The sequence below is a fragment of the Macaca mulatta genome, chromosome 16 (genome assembly GCF_049350105.2).
Source record: "Macaca mulatta isolate MMU2019108-1 chromosome 16, T2T-MMU8v2.0, whole genome shotgun sequence".
Taxonomy (NCBI): domain Eukaryota; kingdom Metazoa; phylum Chordata; class Mammalia; order Primates; family Cercopithecidae; genus Macaca; species Macaca mulatta.
The window spans coordinates 10,915,595-10,930,619 of NC_133421.1; the positions used below are offsets into that span (position 1 = coordinate 10,915,595).

General features: G+C 42.0%; 1 protein-coding gene across 11 annotated transcripts in view; it reads right to left on the reverse strand.

The window, feature by feature from the left end:
- Window positions 1-15,025, reverse strand: part of STX8 (syntaxin 8) — a 380,941-nt gene that overhangs the window by 203,180 nt on the left and 162,736 nt on the right. The window contains exon 7 of one of the 11 annotated variants that reach the window (XM_077969534.1): window positions 14,820-14,990. Coding sequence (XP_077825660.1) covers window positions 14,836-14,990 — 155 coding nt within the window. The 3' untranslated portion in view covers window positions 14,820-14,835. 11 annotated transcript variants of the gene reach the window in all.

Below are 15,025 nucleotides of genomic sequence, written 5' to 3' on the forward strand. Positions count from 1 at the left end.
TATGTAATAAATAGTTACTAAAATGAACATGTTAGCTTATGAGGCCAAATTTATGATCCAGTTGAGTGTGTCTGTATGTTGTGTATACATTTTATAATAACTTGGGGGCTTCTGCATTGTCAGTGGAATTATTTATTTATTTATTTATTTTTTTTGAGGCAGAGTCTCGCTCTTTCGCCCAGGCTGGAGTGCAGTGGCGCGATCTCGGCTCACTGCAACCTCCACCTCCCGGGTTCACGCCATTCTCCTGCCTCAGCCTCCAGAGTAGCTGGGACTACAGGCGCCCGTCACCACACCCGGCTAATTTTTAGTATTGTTAGTAGAGACAAGGTTTCACCGGGTTAGCCAGGATGGTCTCGATCTCCTAACCTCGTGATCCGCCCGCCTTGGCCTCCCAAAGTGCTGTGATTACAGGCGTGAGCCACCGCGCCCGGCTATTTATTTATTTTTTGAGACAGAGTCTCACGCTGTCACCAGGCTGGAGTGCAATGGTGCGATCTCGGCTTACTGCAACCTCCACCTCCTGGGTTCAAGCGATTCTCCTGCCTCAGCCTTCCAAGTAGCTGGACTACAGGTGCCCGCCACCACGCCTGGCTAATTTTTGTATTTTTAGTAGAGACGGGGTTTCACCATGTTGGTCAGGCTGGTCTCAAACTCCCGACCTCAGATGATCCACCTGGCTCGCCCTCCCAAAGTGCTGGGATTACAGGCATGAGTCACCGCGCCCGGCCTAGTCAGTGGAATTATTTAAATGCTATTAAAGTAAAACTATGTTATTTCAATTGTTATAAAAACGTACAGTGGTTACTTTTGTTCTGCTATATCTTGTTGGTTATAATCATGATTATCTAACCTCAAGTCTTGGATCAGAATACAACCCCCCTAGTCCGGGCGCGGTGGTTCACGCCTGTAATCCCAGCACTTTGGGAGGCCGAGACGGGCGGATCACGAGGTCAGGAGATCGAGACCATCCTGGCTAACCCGGTGAAACCCCGTCTCTACTAAAAAAATACAAAAAAACTAGCCGGGTGTGGTGGTGGGCGCCTGTAGTCCCAGCTACTCGGGAGGCTGAGGCAGGAGAATCGCGTGGATCTGGGAGGCAGAGCTTGCAGTGAGCCGAGATCGCGCCACTGCAGTCCAGCCTGGGCGACAGAGCGAGACTCCGTCTCAAAAAAAAAAAAAAAAAGAATACAACTCCCAACGGTGAGCCAAGGTCATTTGTTAACATTTCCCCCCTCACAATTATAGAAAACCCTGTACAATTTTTGTATCTCTATTTTATCATTCCAGCTTCTAGAGAGTCTCTCATGAAATATCTAGACCTAAACTAGTAGAACTCTGCTCTCTTTGAAAGATAGCCGGCCGGGCGCGGTGGCTCAAGCCTGTAATCCCAGCACTTTGGGAGGCCGAGACGGGTGGATCACGAGGTCAGGAGATCGAGACCATCCTGGCTAACACGGTGAAACCCCATCTCTACTAAAAAATACAAAAAACTAGCCGGGCGAGGTGGCGGGCGCCTGTAGTCCCAGCTACTCAGGAGGCTGAGGCAGGAGAATGGCGTAAACCCGGGAGGTGGAGCTTGCAGTGAGCTGAGATCTGGCCACTGCACCCCAGCCTGGGCGACAGAGCAAGACTCCGTCTCAAAAAAAAAAAAAAAAAAAAGAAAGATAGCCTGCATTTCAAATCCAATAGGATCTGTCAGCCTGAGAAATTTCCTTTCCTTCTGAACTCAGAAATGCTAACAGGATCACAGCCTTACATTGCCGTATCTGCCCCTGCTATTGAATATTTAGAGCAAATTCTAATTTCAAATTCTTATAGTTAGAACAGAATATTTAAACCTAAAAACAATTAGAGATTGAGAAAGTCTAGAATGTTATTTCAGGGTTCTTCCTCTTGTATCTCAACGAAACAGACTAGCTTTTTATGAAATTCATAAAGTTTATGTTATTTCTAAGTTAGGTCTTATACTCTGTTTTCATTCAATTTCAGATAAATGAATAGTTTCAAAAATAGTTATGATGATGGTAATACCATTTTGAAGCACTCTAACCATTTTACAAATCGTTTATTGTCTCATCTGATCCTCCTGTCAATCCAGAATAATATACAGGGAGCTGTTAGAGTATTTTATAGATGTCAGAAGAGGCCTACACGGATTACGTAACTTGTCCAAGTTACCCCACTAATAAGTGCTAGGGCAGGAGAAGACGGGTCTCTGGATTTCAATGCGAATGCTTTACTCAGAAGCTCGTGCCTCTCCTGTCTCAAATTTCAGGTCTAACTCTAGACTAAACATAGTCTGCATTTTTCTCATTCCTTAGGAACATCACCTTGGTTTCCCCGTATTTCTCTTTCTTATAGGAGATCTCTGACGAAGCCCAGATAGTTGGGTAAAACTGAGATGCTGAGAGATTCAGTACCATGACATCTGTCAGTTAGAAAGCTGAAGTTAACCATGTGCTCTTGCTTTAAAAAGAAATAAATAACTTGAAGAAGTTTTCCCTACTTCACAAGAGAGCATTCCTCCTTTATCTACCATTTTCTACCTAGTCTTCACACTTCAGACATTTTTTAGGTGTGTTTTCACCTTTCTAAAAGGGGGATGTGAAGGGAAGAGCTCTGTACCACCACTTTCCAGAGGCAGGGATTTACAGGTAGCTCTCTTAGAGCCACAGTTGGCCCATGTATCTTTGATTTTCTGATTATATGTACGTTTTCAATTGCCCTTGTATTTTGTTTTTTTTTTTTATGTATTTTTAAATCATTTACTAATATATCTCATTTTATCCCAACACTGCTTCTTGCATTTCTTTCCAAGCATAGAGAAGAAATCCAAATACAAAGCACTACACATAATACAGTGCAACTAAAATGAGGTAGGGGCGTCCCACTAATTAAATACTTGCTGACTTGAAAATGTCCCAATTTTATAAAATGTATCAAGAGACCGACACTTTGCATTGTATTTTATTCGTCTATGTCAGTGAACAATTAATTGCCTCTCAGCTCCAAATTCACCCTTCAATACCTACTCTGCACTAACTGGCTGAATTCTTGAGAATTCCTCCTTTGCAGTGAGCATGATGCTAAACTCTAGCAGCAGAGGGCGATAGAGGGAAAATGCAACAGGAAAGGGTTGCTCCGGAATCTGGGGTGCCTGCCTGTTTTGCTTCTTCCTGCTAATGCGAGGCTGTCTCAGTGACTATGGATACGGAGAATACCCACGGGTGTTCCATCCCAAGTGTGAGCTCACAGCAGACAACGAGCAGAGCCTCACGAATTCACAGCCTCGGTCTGGTAACTGCCTCACCACAGCCCTCCTGACACGAACATCACCCACCCATCACATAGAGGACTGACATCCATAAGAGACAAAGGGCATTGTAGGGACAAGGGGATTTGGTGGTACAGGGACACTCCGGAAGAGTCTGTCCAGACTGGACCAGGGAGATAAAGGACTCAGGGGAGGGAGGAGTCTCCAATTAAAAGACAAAACTGACAGGTTCCCTACAAACAATCTATCAACATAGAGAGGAATTTCACAATTCTATCAGAAGTATGGGGGACTGGTGGTGAAAGTGTCGATAAACACAACTAAGCAAAGTTTTAAACAGCAGCAATCAATGACTTTAGAGAAAAGGGCATAAAGAAATAAAATCTAATTGCAGTACACACACACTATGGCTCAGCTGTGAATGACATTTACATAGTCATAGAACAATCAACACTGATTGAAGACTGAAAACACTGACGTGTGTGCGATGGGGTAAGTGGGAAATGTGTGTGTGTAGGCTTACTTCAAGTTACATTAACATCTTCCTTAGGAGGAAGTCAACAGATATCGAAGATTGAAAACATTTAAGAAATAGCAGCATATTATTTAGAAATAGAGACATTCAACTACAGTTGACTCTTAAACAACTTGGAGGTTATGGTGCCAACGCCCTGTAAAGTTGAACACCACTTTTTTCCCCCCTACTCGATGGAGTCTTGCTCTGTCGCCCAGGCTGGAGGGCAGTGACGCGATCTTGGCTTACTGCAACCTCTGCCTCCTGGGTTCAAGCAATGCTCCTGCCTCAGCCGCCCGAGTACCTGGGATTACAGGAGCTCGCCACTATGCCTGCCTAATTCTTTGTATTTTTAGTAGAGACGGGGTTTCACCATGTTGGCCAGGCTGGTCTCGAACTCCTGACCTCATTATCTGCCCGTCTTGGCCTCCCAAAGTGCTGGGATTACAGGCATGAGCCACCGCACCCAGCCCGCATACAACATTTTTGACTCCCTCAAAACTTAACTAACAGTCTACTGTTAACTGAAAGCCTTACGGATAACATAAACAGTGAATTAACACGTATTTTGTATGTTATATGTATTATACATTATATTCTTACAATAAAGCTAGAGAAAAGGAAATATTCAGAAAATCATAAGGAAGAGACAATATATTTCCAATTTATTAAGTGGAAGTGGATCATAATAAAAGTCTTCATCCTCGTTATCTTCACATTAAGTAGGCTGAGGAGGAGGAAGAAAAGGGGTTGTTGGTCTTGTGTCTTGGGTGGTAGAGGTGGAAGAGGTGAAGGAGGTAGAAGGGGAGACAGGAAAGGGAGGCACAATTGGTGTAATTTTATGGAAATACAATGTAATTTGCCTGACATCTTTGCTTTTTGATTTCTCTAAAAATGTTTCTATATGATACCAATCCTTCTTCCACTGTTTGCTTTAGTTTCAGTGCACATTATCACAGAAGGGTCCAAGTCATGAAAGAAGTCAGAAGTAGTCTTGTTTGTTTGTTTTTTGTTTTTTTTGAGACGGGGCCTTGCTCTGTCGCCAGGCTGGAGTGCAGTGGCACAATCTGAGCTCACTGCAACCTCCGACTCCCAGGTTCATGTGATTCTCCTGTCTCCCAAGTAGCTGGGATTACAGACACGCACCACTACACCCAGCTAATTTTTGTATTTTTAGTAAAGATGGGGTTTCACCATGTTGGCCAGGATGGTTTCCATCTCCTGACCCCATGATCCACCCGCCTCGGCCTCCCAAAGTGCTGGGATGACAGGCGTGAGCCACCGTGCCTGGCCTGTCAAAAGCCGTCTTGAATCCCTGAAACCCTTCTGTCAGATCATTTAATCAGTTTGTTTTCTGGCACTGCTGCTTCTGTCTTCTTCCTCATTGTCTGGCACTGGTTTGGAAGCAGACATCTCCATCAGGTCAACTTATGTTAATTCCTCTGGTGTGGTGTCTATTAGCTCTTGATTTTCTCCAAGATCCCTACCTTGAAACTCTTCAACCTCTACCCCCACCCCCAACTTTTTTTTTTTTTTTTTTTTGGCCTTTCCACAATCTCTCTCATGATTTCTTTGTTGGGCTCTGTTGTAAATCTTGTGAAGTCATGTACAACATCTGGACACAGTTTTCTCCAGCAGGAAATTATTGTTTTGGGCTTGACGGCTTCCATAGCTTTTTCTATCATAACAATAGCATCATCAATGGTGTCATCCTTCTAGACTTTCAAGATGTTCTATCAGGGTTCTCTTCCATAACACTGGCGATCCTTTCGGTAGAGTACCACGTGGAACGAGACTTAAAGGTCCTTGAGACCCCCTGATCTAGAGTCTGAATTAGAGACCTTGGATTTGGCAGCAAGTAGAACACATTGGTGCCTTCAATGTTAAACTTCTGGGGTTCTGAGTGACCACGGGCATTGTCCAGTATTAAAAGAACTTTAAAAGGCAGTCCCCTACTGGCAAGGTACTTCCTGACTTCAGGGGCAAAGCATCAATGAAATCGATCCGGAAAAGAGGCTGTTGTTGTCCAGGCCTTCTTCTTGTACAACCAAAAGATGAGCAACTTTTCGCTTCAAGGCTTGGAGGTTAGCAGCTTTAGAGATAAAGGCAGTCCTGATCATAAACCCAATGCATTTGCACAAAACAGAGTTAGCTTAACCCTTCCTGCCTTAAATTCTGATGCTGGATTCTCTTCCTTACTAATAAATGTCATGTATGGCTTTTGCCCCCATCAGAACAGGTCACTCACCTGCAATGAAAATCTGTCAGGCAGATATCCTTTCTCCTCAGTAATTTTCTTAATAACATCTGGGAACTTGTCTGCTGCCTCTTGGTTGGCGGAAGTTGCTTCACCTAGTATCTTGACATATTTCAAACCAAACCTCTTTTTGAAATTATCAAACCATCCTTTGCCGGCATTAAGTTCTCCAGCTTTAGATCAGATCCTTCACTTTCCTTTTGCTTTAAGTTGTCATTTAATGACACTGCTTTTTCTCAAATTATATTAGAGAGTACAGATATGCCTTTCTTATAGCAATCCTGCACCCACAGAATAGCTGCATTTTCAATATGAGATTAAAAGGTCTAAGTGCAAGGTTTTTGCACCTGCTTGCATAGCTGCAGTGATGGCTTCATGTATTTCCTTTTCTTATAATTATCCTTATGCTGGATTTATTTATCTTGAAATTGCCGGCAATTGTAGCTGCAGACCTTAGTCTACAGTACATGTCAAGCAATTCAACTTTTCCTTGTAATGTCATAACTTTACTTCTTGCGAGCATGTCCATTGTGAGACTAGTATCACATTGTATGGGTCCCATGGTGTTGTTCAGTGTTTATATAATTGCACTAAACACAAAAAGTGAGAAGTTCAAGAGGTCACTTTTTTTACTCTCGTAAAAAAATTTACTGGAGAGATAACTGCTCAGACAGAGATGATTAACATCATACAGTAGCATTTTAAGCAGATACTCACAACATCTGAGCTCACCTCAATAGCAACAGGAGGTGACTATGAAATTATTGCATTATCACAGTATGTATTACAGTTCATTTTGTGCAGTATGATTTAATACTGCATCTTTCATGGCAGGGTGTGGTGGCTCAGGCCCAGCACTTTGGGAGGCCGAGGCGGGCGGATCACGAGGTCAGGAGATCAAGACCATCCTGGCTAACACGGTGAAACCCCATCTGTACTAAAAATACAAAAACTTTAGCCTGGTGTGGTGGCGGACGCCTGTAGTCCCAGCTACTCGGGAGGCTGAGGCAGAAGAATGGCATGAACCCAGGAGGCAGAGCTTGCAGTGGGCCGAGATCTCGCCACTGCACTCCAGCCTGGGCAACACAGCGAGACTCCATCTCAAAAAAAAAAAAAATACTGCATCTTTCCATTTGTTTACATTTCTGTCCACTGTGAAGGGTGCCATACATAATTTGTAAGTGTTTGTGTGTACTTGTTTTGATAAGTTTTAACTTTGTAAGTAGATCTGTGTATATTTGATAGTAGCAAATGATAAAATAGACTAGCATCTGCATATATTTTTAGCATTTATTACATACCTTTTTCTTAATTGTTTTCAATGTTTCTAGACTATACAATTCATCTGAGAGTTTTTTCAAATTGTCACAAATCTCCAAAAAATTTTCCAATATGCTTATTGAAAAAGATCCATGTATAAGCAGAGCTGCATAGTTCCTGGGTCAAGTGTATATTGGACTATAGACACTTTACTATAAACCACTAAAAGAATCAGAAGCACTGTTTCTGGGGATTAAGACTTGGAGGCGAGGAGAGCTGCTTCTCCTAAGTTGCCTAATTCTGATTTTTCATACTATATAGAGGTATTATTTTGATAAAAGTGAAAATTAAATGTTAAAAAATTAAGTCCAAAGAAGAATGTACACTGAATAATAAACAGGTCAATATGACAGAAATCACAAAGGCCTGAAGCCCTGCTTAGGCAATGACAACGCACTGAAAGGTTTTAGCAAGCAAATGCCATGATCAGAACTACATTTTTCATATCTGTAATTTTTAAAATAGAGACAGAGTCTTGCTGTGTTGCCCAAGCTGGTGTCGAATTCCTAACCTCAAGCGATCCCCCTGCCTTGGCCTCCCAAAGTGCTGGCATTAAAGGCATGAGCCACCTCACCTGACCCCAGCACTGTATTTTACAAAGAATAGGAAGGAGATAGACAAAACAAAGCATAAACAGAAAGAAGGAGAGCTTGAATTAAAAACAACAACAAAAACCACAACCAGACAACAGAAATGTGTCGACGAAAAGAGTCAAACGCTATAAAATATTTGAGGAGATTTATTCTGAGCCAATGATGAGGGACCATGGCTATGTCACGGCTCTCAGGAGATCCTGAAAACATGTGTCCAAGGTGGTTGGGGTGCAGCTTGGTTTTACACATTTTAGAGAAGCATAAAACATCAATCAAACACATTTAAGAAATACATTGGTTTGGTCCAGAAAGGCGGGACAACTCAAAGCAGGGGGCGGGGTTGGCGGGGGCCGGCAGCTTCCAGGCTACAGGTGAATTTAAACATTTTCTGGTTGACAATTGGTTGAGTTTGTCTAAAGACCTGGGATGGATAGAAAGGGAATGTTCAGGTTAAGATCAAGATTGTGGAGACCAAAGTTCTTTTGAAGTCTTATAGTAGCTGCCCTTAGAGACAAGAGACGACAAATGTTTCCTATTCAGATCTTAGTTAATCTCTTTAGGATTGGGAGGGTTTGGGGGAAAAAAAGGTCCAGCTATGTTAATAGAGATTCTTTACAGATGCAAATGTTCCCCCCACAAAGAACAGCTTTGCAGGGCCATTTCAAAATATGGCAAAGAGACACGTTTTGGAGTAAAATATTTTAGTTTTCTTCCTTGTCTTGTAGTGTTATGCCAGAGTCAGGTTGGAAAGTAAGTCATGATATATGTAAAAATAAAACCCATCTGACGAGAATTTATGATTTATGGGGTATGGACTCTCCAGACCCCTTATATAGGAATTTGGGCAAGATAAAAAAAAAATCATAGTTTAGCCCTCAAATGTCTAGCGAACACCACACTGAACTGAGGAAACAGCACTCTGGACTCTTGTTTGTGGTGGGAAGGTCAGAAGGGTATAAGCAGTGATCACTATAAGGATGCCTCAATCTTTATCCATCTAGTAATTCTCTATAAATTAGTTATCCGCAGGAAAGGGATAGCCAGTGAGGTAGTCATAAACATCATAATCTTTCTTGTAGAATACCATATCTCATATACGGATAAAAACCACCCTGGGTTATGATTCAGTCTTACAAGAGCTTTCACCTACTGTGGATTTTTAGCCATGTCTCCATCAGACCATGCTTGAGTAAACTGACCATCAAAGTTCTGAACCTAAGAGCTGAGAAGCCAAACCTTGGAAGTAATGATGCTCGGATAAACACCGCAGAGCCACGCTTACTCACACACCCTTTCACTCACCAGGGCTCTGGTCTACGTGTTTAGTAACATAGACTAAGGAATGTCAGGTTAATGTTTTTCTTTATATCACAGCTACAAAAAGATGGGACAGAGAAAATGGGGTAGACAATGTATCTGGATTTCGGGAAGACATGTAACAAAAGAACGGAAGCCATTACTCCTGTGATTAATGAATCAGAAACACCCTCTTCCAGAAAAGTCTACGTGAGGGTCCTGTGCAGGTCCAGGAGAACTGGGGATTCTGAGAAATAAGGAAAGACGTACACTAGGAACAGAAGAAAGAATCGTTACCTAACTGGAATGCACTCGGGCCAAGCCACAAACTGGAAATCAGAGTTAAGTCCAGGTTCCCCCTACCCCCACCCACTGCTCAGAACCTCGCTATTTCAAGTGCGGTCCTCAGCCAGCAACAGCCACTGATTATCCCCACCCCCACCGGAGCTGGTTATCTGCAGAATCTCAGACTCCACACCTCAAATCTAACAAATCGAAATCTTCATTTTAACAAGATATCACCTGGGGGTGATACCTATGCCCATTAAGTTTGGGCAGCACCAACTTAGGAGAAAAAGGAGTCTTTCCCCCATGGTGCCTGCAGGCGTAGAAACTAGGCAAACACCTGGTGTTTAAAGCTGTCTAGATAGTAACAGAATCATTTGTATACCATGAAAGTGCTAAGGAGAATCTGCCAGCTACGTATCTTCTGGAAAAGGCGCTGATGCCAGGACACTCAATTATTTCTTAGGAGCTTGATTTTGGAGTTAAATAAGAACACAGCATGAATCACGGATTTCCCTTTATAGCCGCCTATTTTATTTAAACAAAAAATGCTAAACATTAATTTTAGTTGTACTTAATTGAATAATTTCTCGGGGGAATAGTTCAGGGAGAGTTTAAAACTGCCTGTTTCCAAAAGCCATTACAAATTGGCATATATTATTATGTCACTGTGCCAACCAAAACAGTACACTTTAATGTCCCTGGGGCCGCCTTCACTCCAGATGTGTTCGGAACTCCTAGTAATATAATGCAGGCAAAAACCATATTTACACGAAGTCGTGTTTTGAATATCCTTTTCCAATTATCTGGAATGAGATAATAGATCCCTAATTGGAAGCACTGGGGGGGGGGGAAGTCAGGTCAGTGGTTCCTCCCTTGTGAATGCTTTTATTAGTGAAAACTAAAACAGTCTGTACAAGAGTAAAAGAAATCTCCTTTACCACAGTTAATCATTGGAACATCTATAAACTTAGAAACTGCCCCATGGTCACCTCTAATTAGCCAGCTGATTTTTAAAAGATTGATCTTGTCTTTTCCTATGAATCGTAAGCACGAAAGGATTGGGGGTGGGGGAGGGAGAAATGGAATGCAAGGGAAAGAAATCCAAAAACCACTTTGGCAAGAGAATAGACAAAAGCGATGGCTGTGCAGGTGTTGCTCCCTCTACCTTCATCCCACCCAAATATCTTCCATTCTGTTTCATGCTTGCATGAATGGCACGGATTCTGAATTTCTCTTTCATTTCTGATAATAATGGTCATAACATCACTACCAGACAAGTCATCATTGCTTATTATTGATTTGTTCATTTGTATTTCAAATTACATCTGTCGATAAAGAATCATCTGTTTATTCTCAAAGCACGTATAAGTAAAAATTAAATAGCGAATTTTACACTTTTTGCTAAAACTGTAAGTTTCCTTCCTTACTATTCATTATCTAATAGAGTTTATATTTAAGTCAAATAAGTGTTTTTGTACAAATCAGCATTTGTCTTCCATTACAGTGGAGACTGGCTCCCATACGTCGTAAGTAACGTGCCATGCAATCAGGCACGCTCGGTTACTGGAGTTGTCTATTTTCGCAGATGTCACAGAGAAGCCATCTGAAATGCTACGCATAGCGCAGCTGTTCTTGGCTGTTAGCAAGATAAACTTGGAAACCTTGTTCTCTAAAATGTTCACAATTGGAATGGGTTTTCCAAATGTAAATTAATTGCCAAATTCCATGTGTTGACAAGCAAACACTCTAATGTTTGTGTTTCAACTTGACAAAAGAAATTTAAGCATATTATCCATAAACCTCTAAAGGAAACAAACTCCATATATTAACTTCATTACATTTTTTTTCCTAAAATGTTTTAAAAACATTATCATGAGATGTCACACGCAAAGAGAAAAGCAAAACTTATGTGTACAGCTTAACAAATGGTTACACAGCAAAACCAAGCAGTCTCAAAAAATCTCAACTCATTTACTCCATGGGCAATCAACAAACATTTACAATACGCCAGGCACTGTGTTAGGTGCTAATCTGAACACTTAGCAAGTATTACTTGTTAGCATTATTTGCTCAAATAACAACCACCGCAAAGTCCATAATTCTTCCTACCTGAGTTTCAAGGCAAACAAATATATACTTTATCATGTGGACAAGGAACATTTTCCTCCAATAAATCTACCCTAGAGGTTTGTACTCTTGGGATACTTAACAATATATCACTTCTGAAAGGACCACAAGAAAGGGCTTGGTGGTCAGTAACACCCAGATGTGAACTTTTCTCTCTGACCTATACTAGCAGTGAATGATGTTCTCAATGTCTCTCTGATTAACCCTTGAAGTCAGGCCTCTTCCTCCAGAACAAAGGCTTCCCCACTTGGGAGCTGCTTAGAACTTTCCCAAGCACCTTGCAAAGTGTCTTATTTTTCATACCGTGCTTAGATCTGAAAAAAGTCTTTGTTGTAGCATGAAGACCCTAAAATCCCCGGCTATAAAACTAATGTTCTCAACACCAGGAAAAACACAGTCCACAGCTTTGCTTTAAGAGAAACTGTTTTGCCTAATTCATCACAAAGTTTTCAAGTAAACTTGGTTTATAAAATTCTCAAAAGCAGTTCAGCTGTTTCCAAATTGCACATCAGAAAAATTCCTATGTTACATGGTCTGGGATAATCAATGTTAAAACAATATACATAACAGGATCATTTCCTCACTAGGTTCCATTTCTGTCAGGAAAGGAGGGAGAATTTTAAGCCAAAATAGTAATTCAAGCCAATAATCTGCAAACTTGGTTGTACAAGATGATTCATTGGAATGTGGAAAGAAAATACTGACATTTTCATTAATATGCTGCATTTACTCCTTAATCTCTCAGCCTTTTTAGAAGCAAGGTAACATATAGAACAGTAGTATATGTAATTTTCCAAATACAATTATAAAAATATTCGAGAGGGTTGCTCATAATTTCTACTAATGGGATGCATGATCTAAAAATGTTGGAAGTCACTGTATTAAAAGTGGTATAGACAAGCTATAAAAGAATATAAGTATATGGAACCCAAAAGTCTAAAAAGTTAAATATCTTTGTCATTATTCAAGAAAATATCAAAGTCCTAATAGTAAAAAGTGAGTAGTCAGTCAACTTGAGTTGAGGGAGGATTAAAAAATACACAAATACATAGTCCAAGGAACACAGCGGTAAGATGCTAATATTAGGGAAACTGGGGTGAGGGAGGTAAGAAAGCTCTTTGCATTATTTTTGCAACTTTTCCATAAATCTAAAATTGGTTCAGAATAAACACTGAAAGTGACTAATCACAGCAGCAAATTTTACTTTATTATTATTATTATTATTATTTTTGAGACGGAGTTCAGGCTGGAATTCAATGGTGCGATCTCGGCTCACCGCAACCTCTGTCTCCCGGGTTCAAGTGATTCTCCTGCCTCAGCCTCCCGAGTAGCTGGGATTACAGGCATTCGCCACCATGCCTGGCTAATTTTGTATTTTTAGTAGAGACGAGGTTTCTCCATGTTGGTCAGTCTGGTCTCAAACCCCCGACCTCAGGTGATCCACCCACCTCGGCCTCCCAAAGTGCTGGGATTACAGGTATGAGCCACCACACCCGGCCTCATAGCAGCAAATTTTAAAAATTACCCTAAAAGGGAAGTTACTCATGTGCATTCCCCCACACCCAGGCTCTCTGTTCTGTGCCATAGATCACCATAACTGATGTGCTCTCGACATTATCTCAGCGCCCTCATTCCTTTCAGCATTTGAGAGTTTCTGTCAAAACACATATTTGTTCACAGAGTGCTTTCTGCATGTAAATATAATTTGTCTTCAGAGTTCTGATAGAAGATAAAAATAGGTTGAGAACTGCCGAACTATAGATTGAGGGGTGTAAAGGAAGTAGAGAACGGGCATGATGAAAGAAAAAACTCATGAGGATTTCAGAACATGATGAGATGTTTGCTTTAGGAAGAAAAGTTGCAATAGGACAAAGGGTGCCTACTTAATAGTAACTGGACACTATGTGTCAGATACTGGGCTAAGTCCTAGATGTGTAAGAATGACTGATGGAGACACAACCCGACCCTCAAGGAGCTTACTAGAGAAAAAAATAGCAGAGAGGAGGCTGTGCAACAGCACTGAGAGGTAACAGGGAGCTGAACTAGGCCAGTGGTGGAAGACAGGCCAAGAGCAACATCGGGGAGCCGAACTCACCCAAACTGTCATGAGTAGGAAATTCTTTTCTCACAGGCAGACTGACCAGGGCTAAGTGGGTATTTTCACTGGAGACAGAGAGGATGGCAGTTCAACCCCCCTCCTCTGTTACTGCACATCAACTGGCAAGCACTGACCAAAGGTAAAATGTGGACCCGCAGGTCGACGACCTAGGCTGATAGCTGGGGGACATGGGGACATGGAGCTGTGATTCTTGGGAATTCTTAGGAACACAGCTGTGAATGTAAAGGAGAGCTGTTTCTCAAGACTTGTAGGTTATTTACATTTGTGTACCCAGAAAAGGGCTTCCTGAGCATCAGATTGTAATTCCACAGATAGGAGCTAAGGGTTTTCAATGGCAGCCTTTATCTCTCCATTGTTTTTTTTTCCCTACTCGTATCTACCTCAGATCTAAAGAAACAAGCTTCAATCCTTGAGAAACTACCACCAAGTTTCCAGTGTTTCAACTATCCCAACACCTCCACACCTCATATATCCACAGAACAAACAGATGAATACAAAGAAGCCAGAGAACAAGGGCATCTGAGTGAAGGTGGGGCCAAGTGGAACTGTGAGAAGCAGACTGCCAAGAGAGATGGAAGGCTGGGCTCGTGTATACCTCAACAGAAAAAAACTTGCAGGGACAGCTGTAAATATATGTATGCATGCATGCATGCATCCATCCATCCATCCATCCATCCATCCACCTACCTATCCACTCAACCATCCACCCATCTATCCAGCCAATCATCCATCCACCCACCTACCCATCTGTCCATCCATCAATCCATCCATCCATCCATCTATCCATCCCTCCATCCGTCCATCCATCCATATGTCCATCAAACCATCTGTCCATCCACCCACCTGCCCAACCCACCTACCACTCAACCATCCACCCATCTATCCAGCCAATCATCCATCCACCCACCTACCCATCTGTCCATCCATCAATCCATCCATTCATCCATCCCTCCGTCCGTCCATCCATCCGTCCATCCATCCGTCTATCCACCCACCCACCCAACCCACCTATCCACTCAACCATCCACCCATCCATCCACCCACCTACCCATTTGTCCATCCGTCCGTCCGTCCGTCCATCCATCCATCCATCCATCCATCCATCCATCCATCCGTGAAAGCAAATGCCAGCATCCAAGAGGTGGCAAAAATCCAGCACAGACTCCTGAGTGAAGGTAAGTGGTAGCTACAGAATTTCCCTAAGAAAGGCACAGACAGCATCAGTCAAATTGGA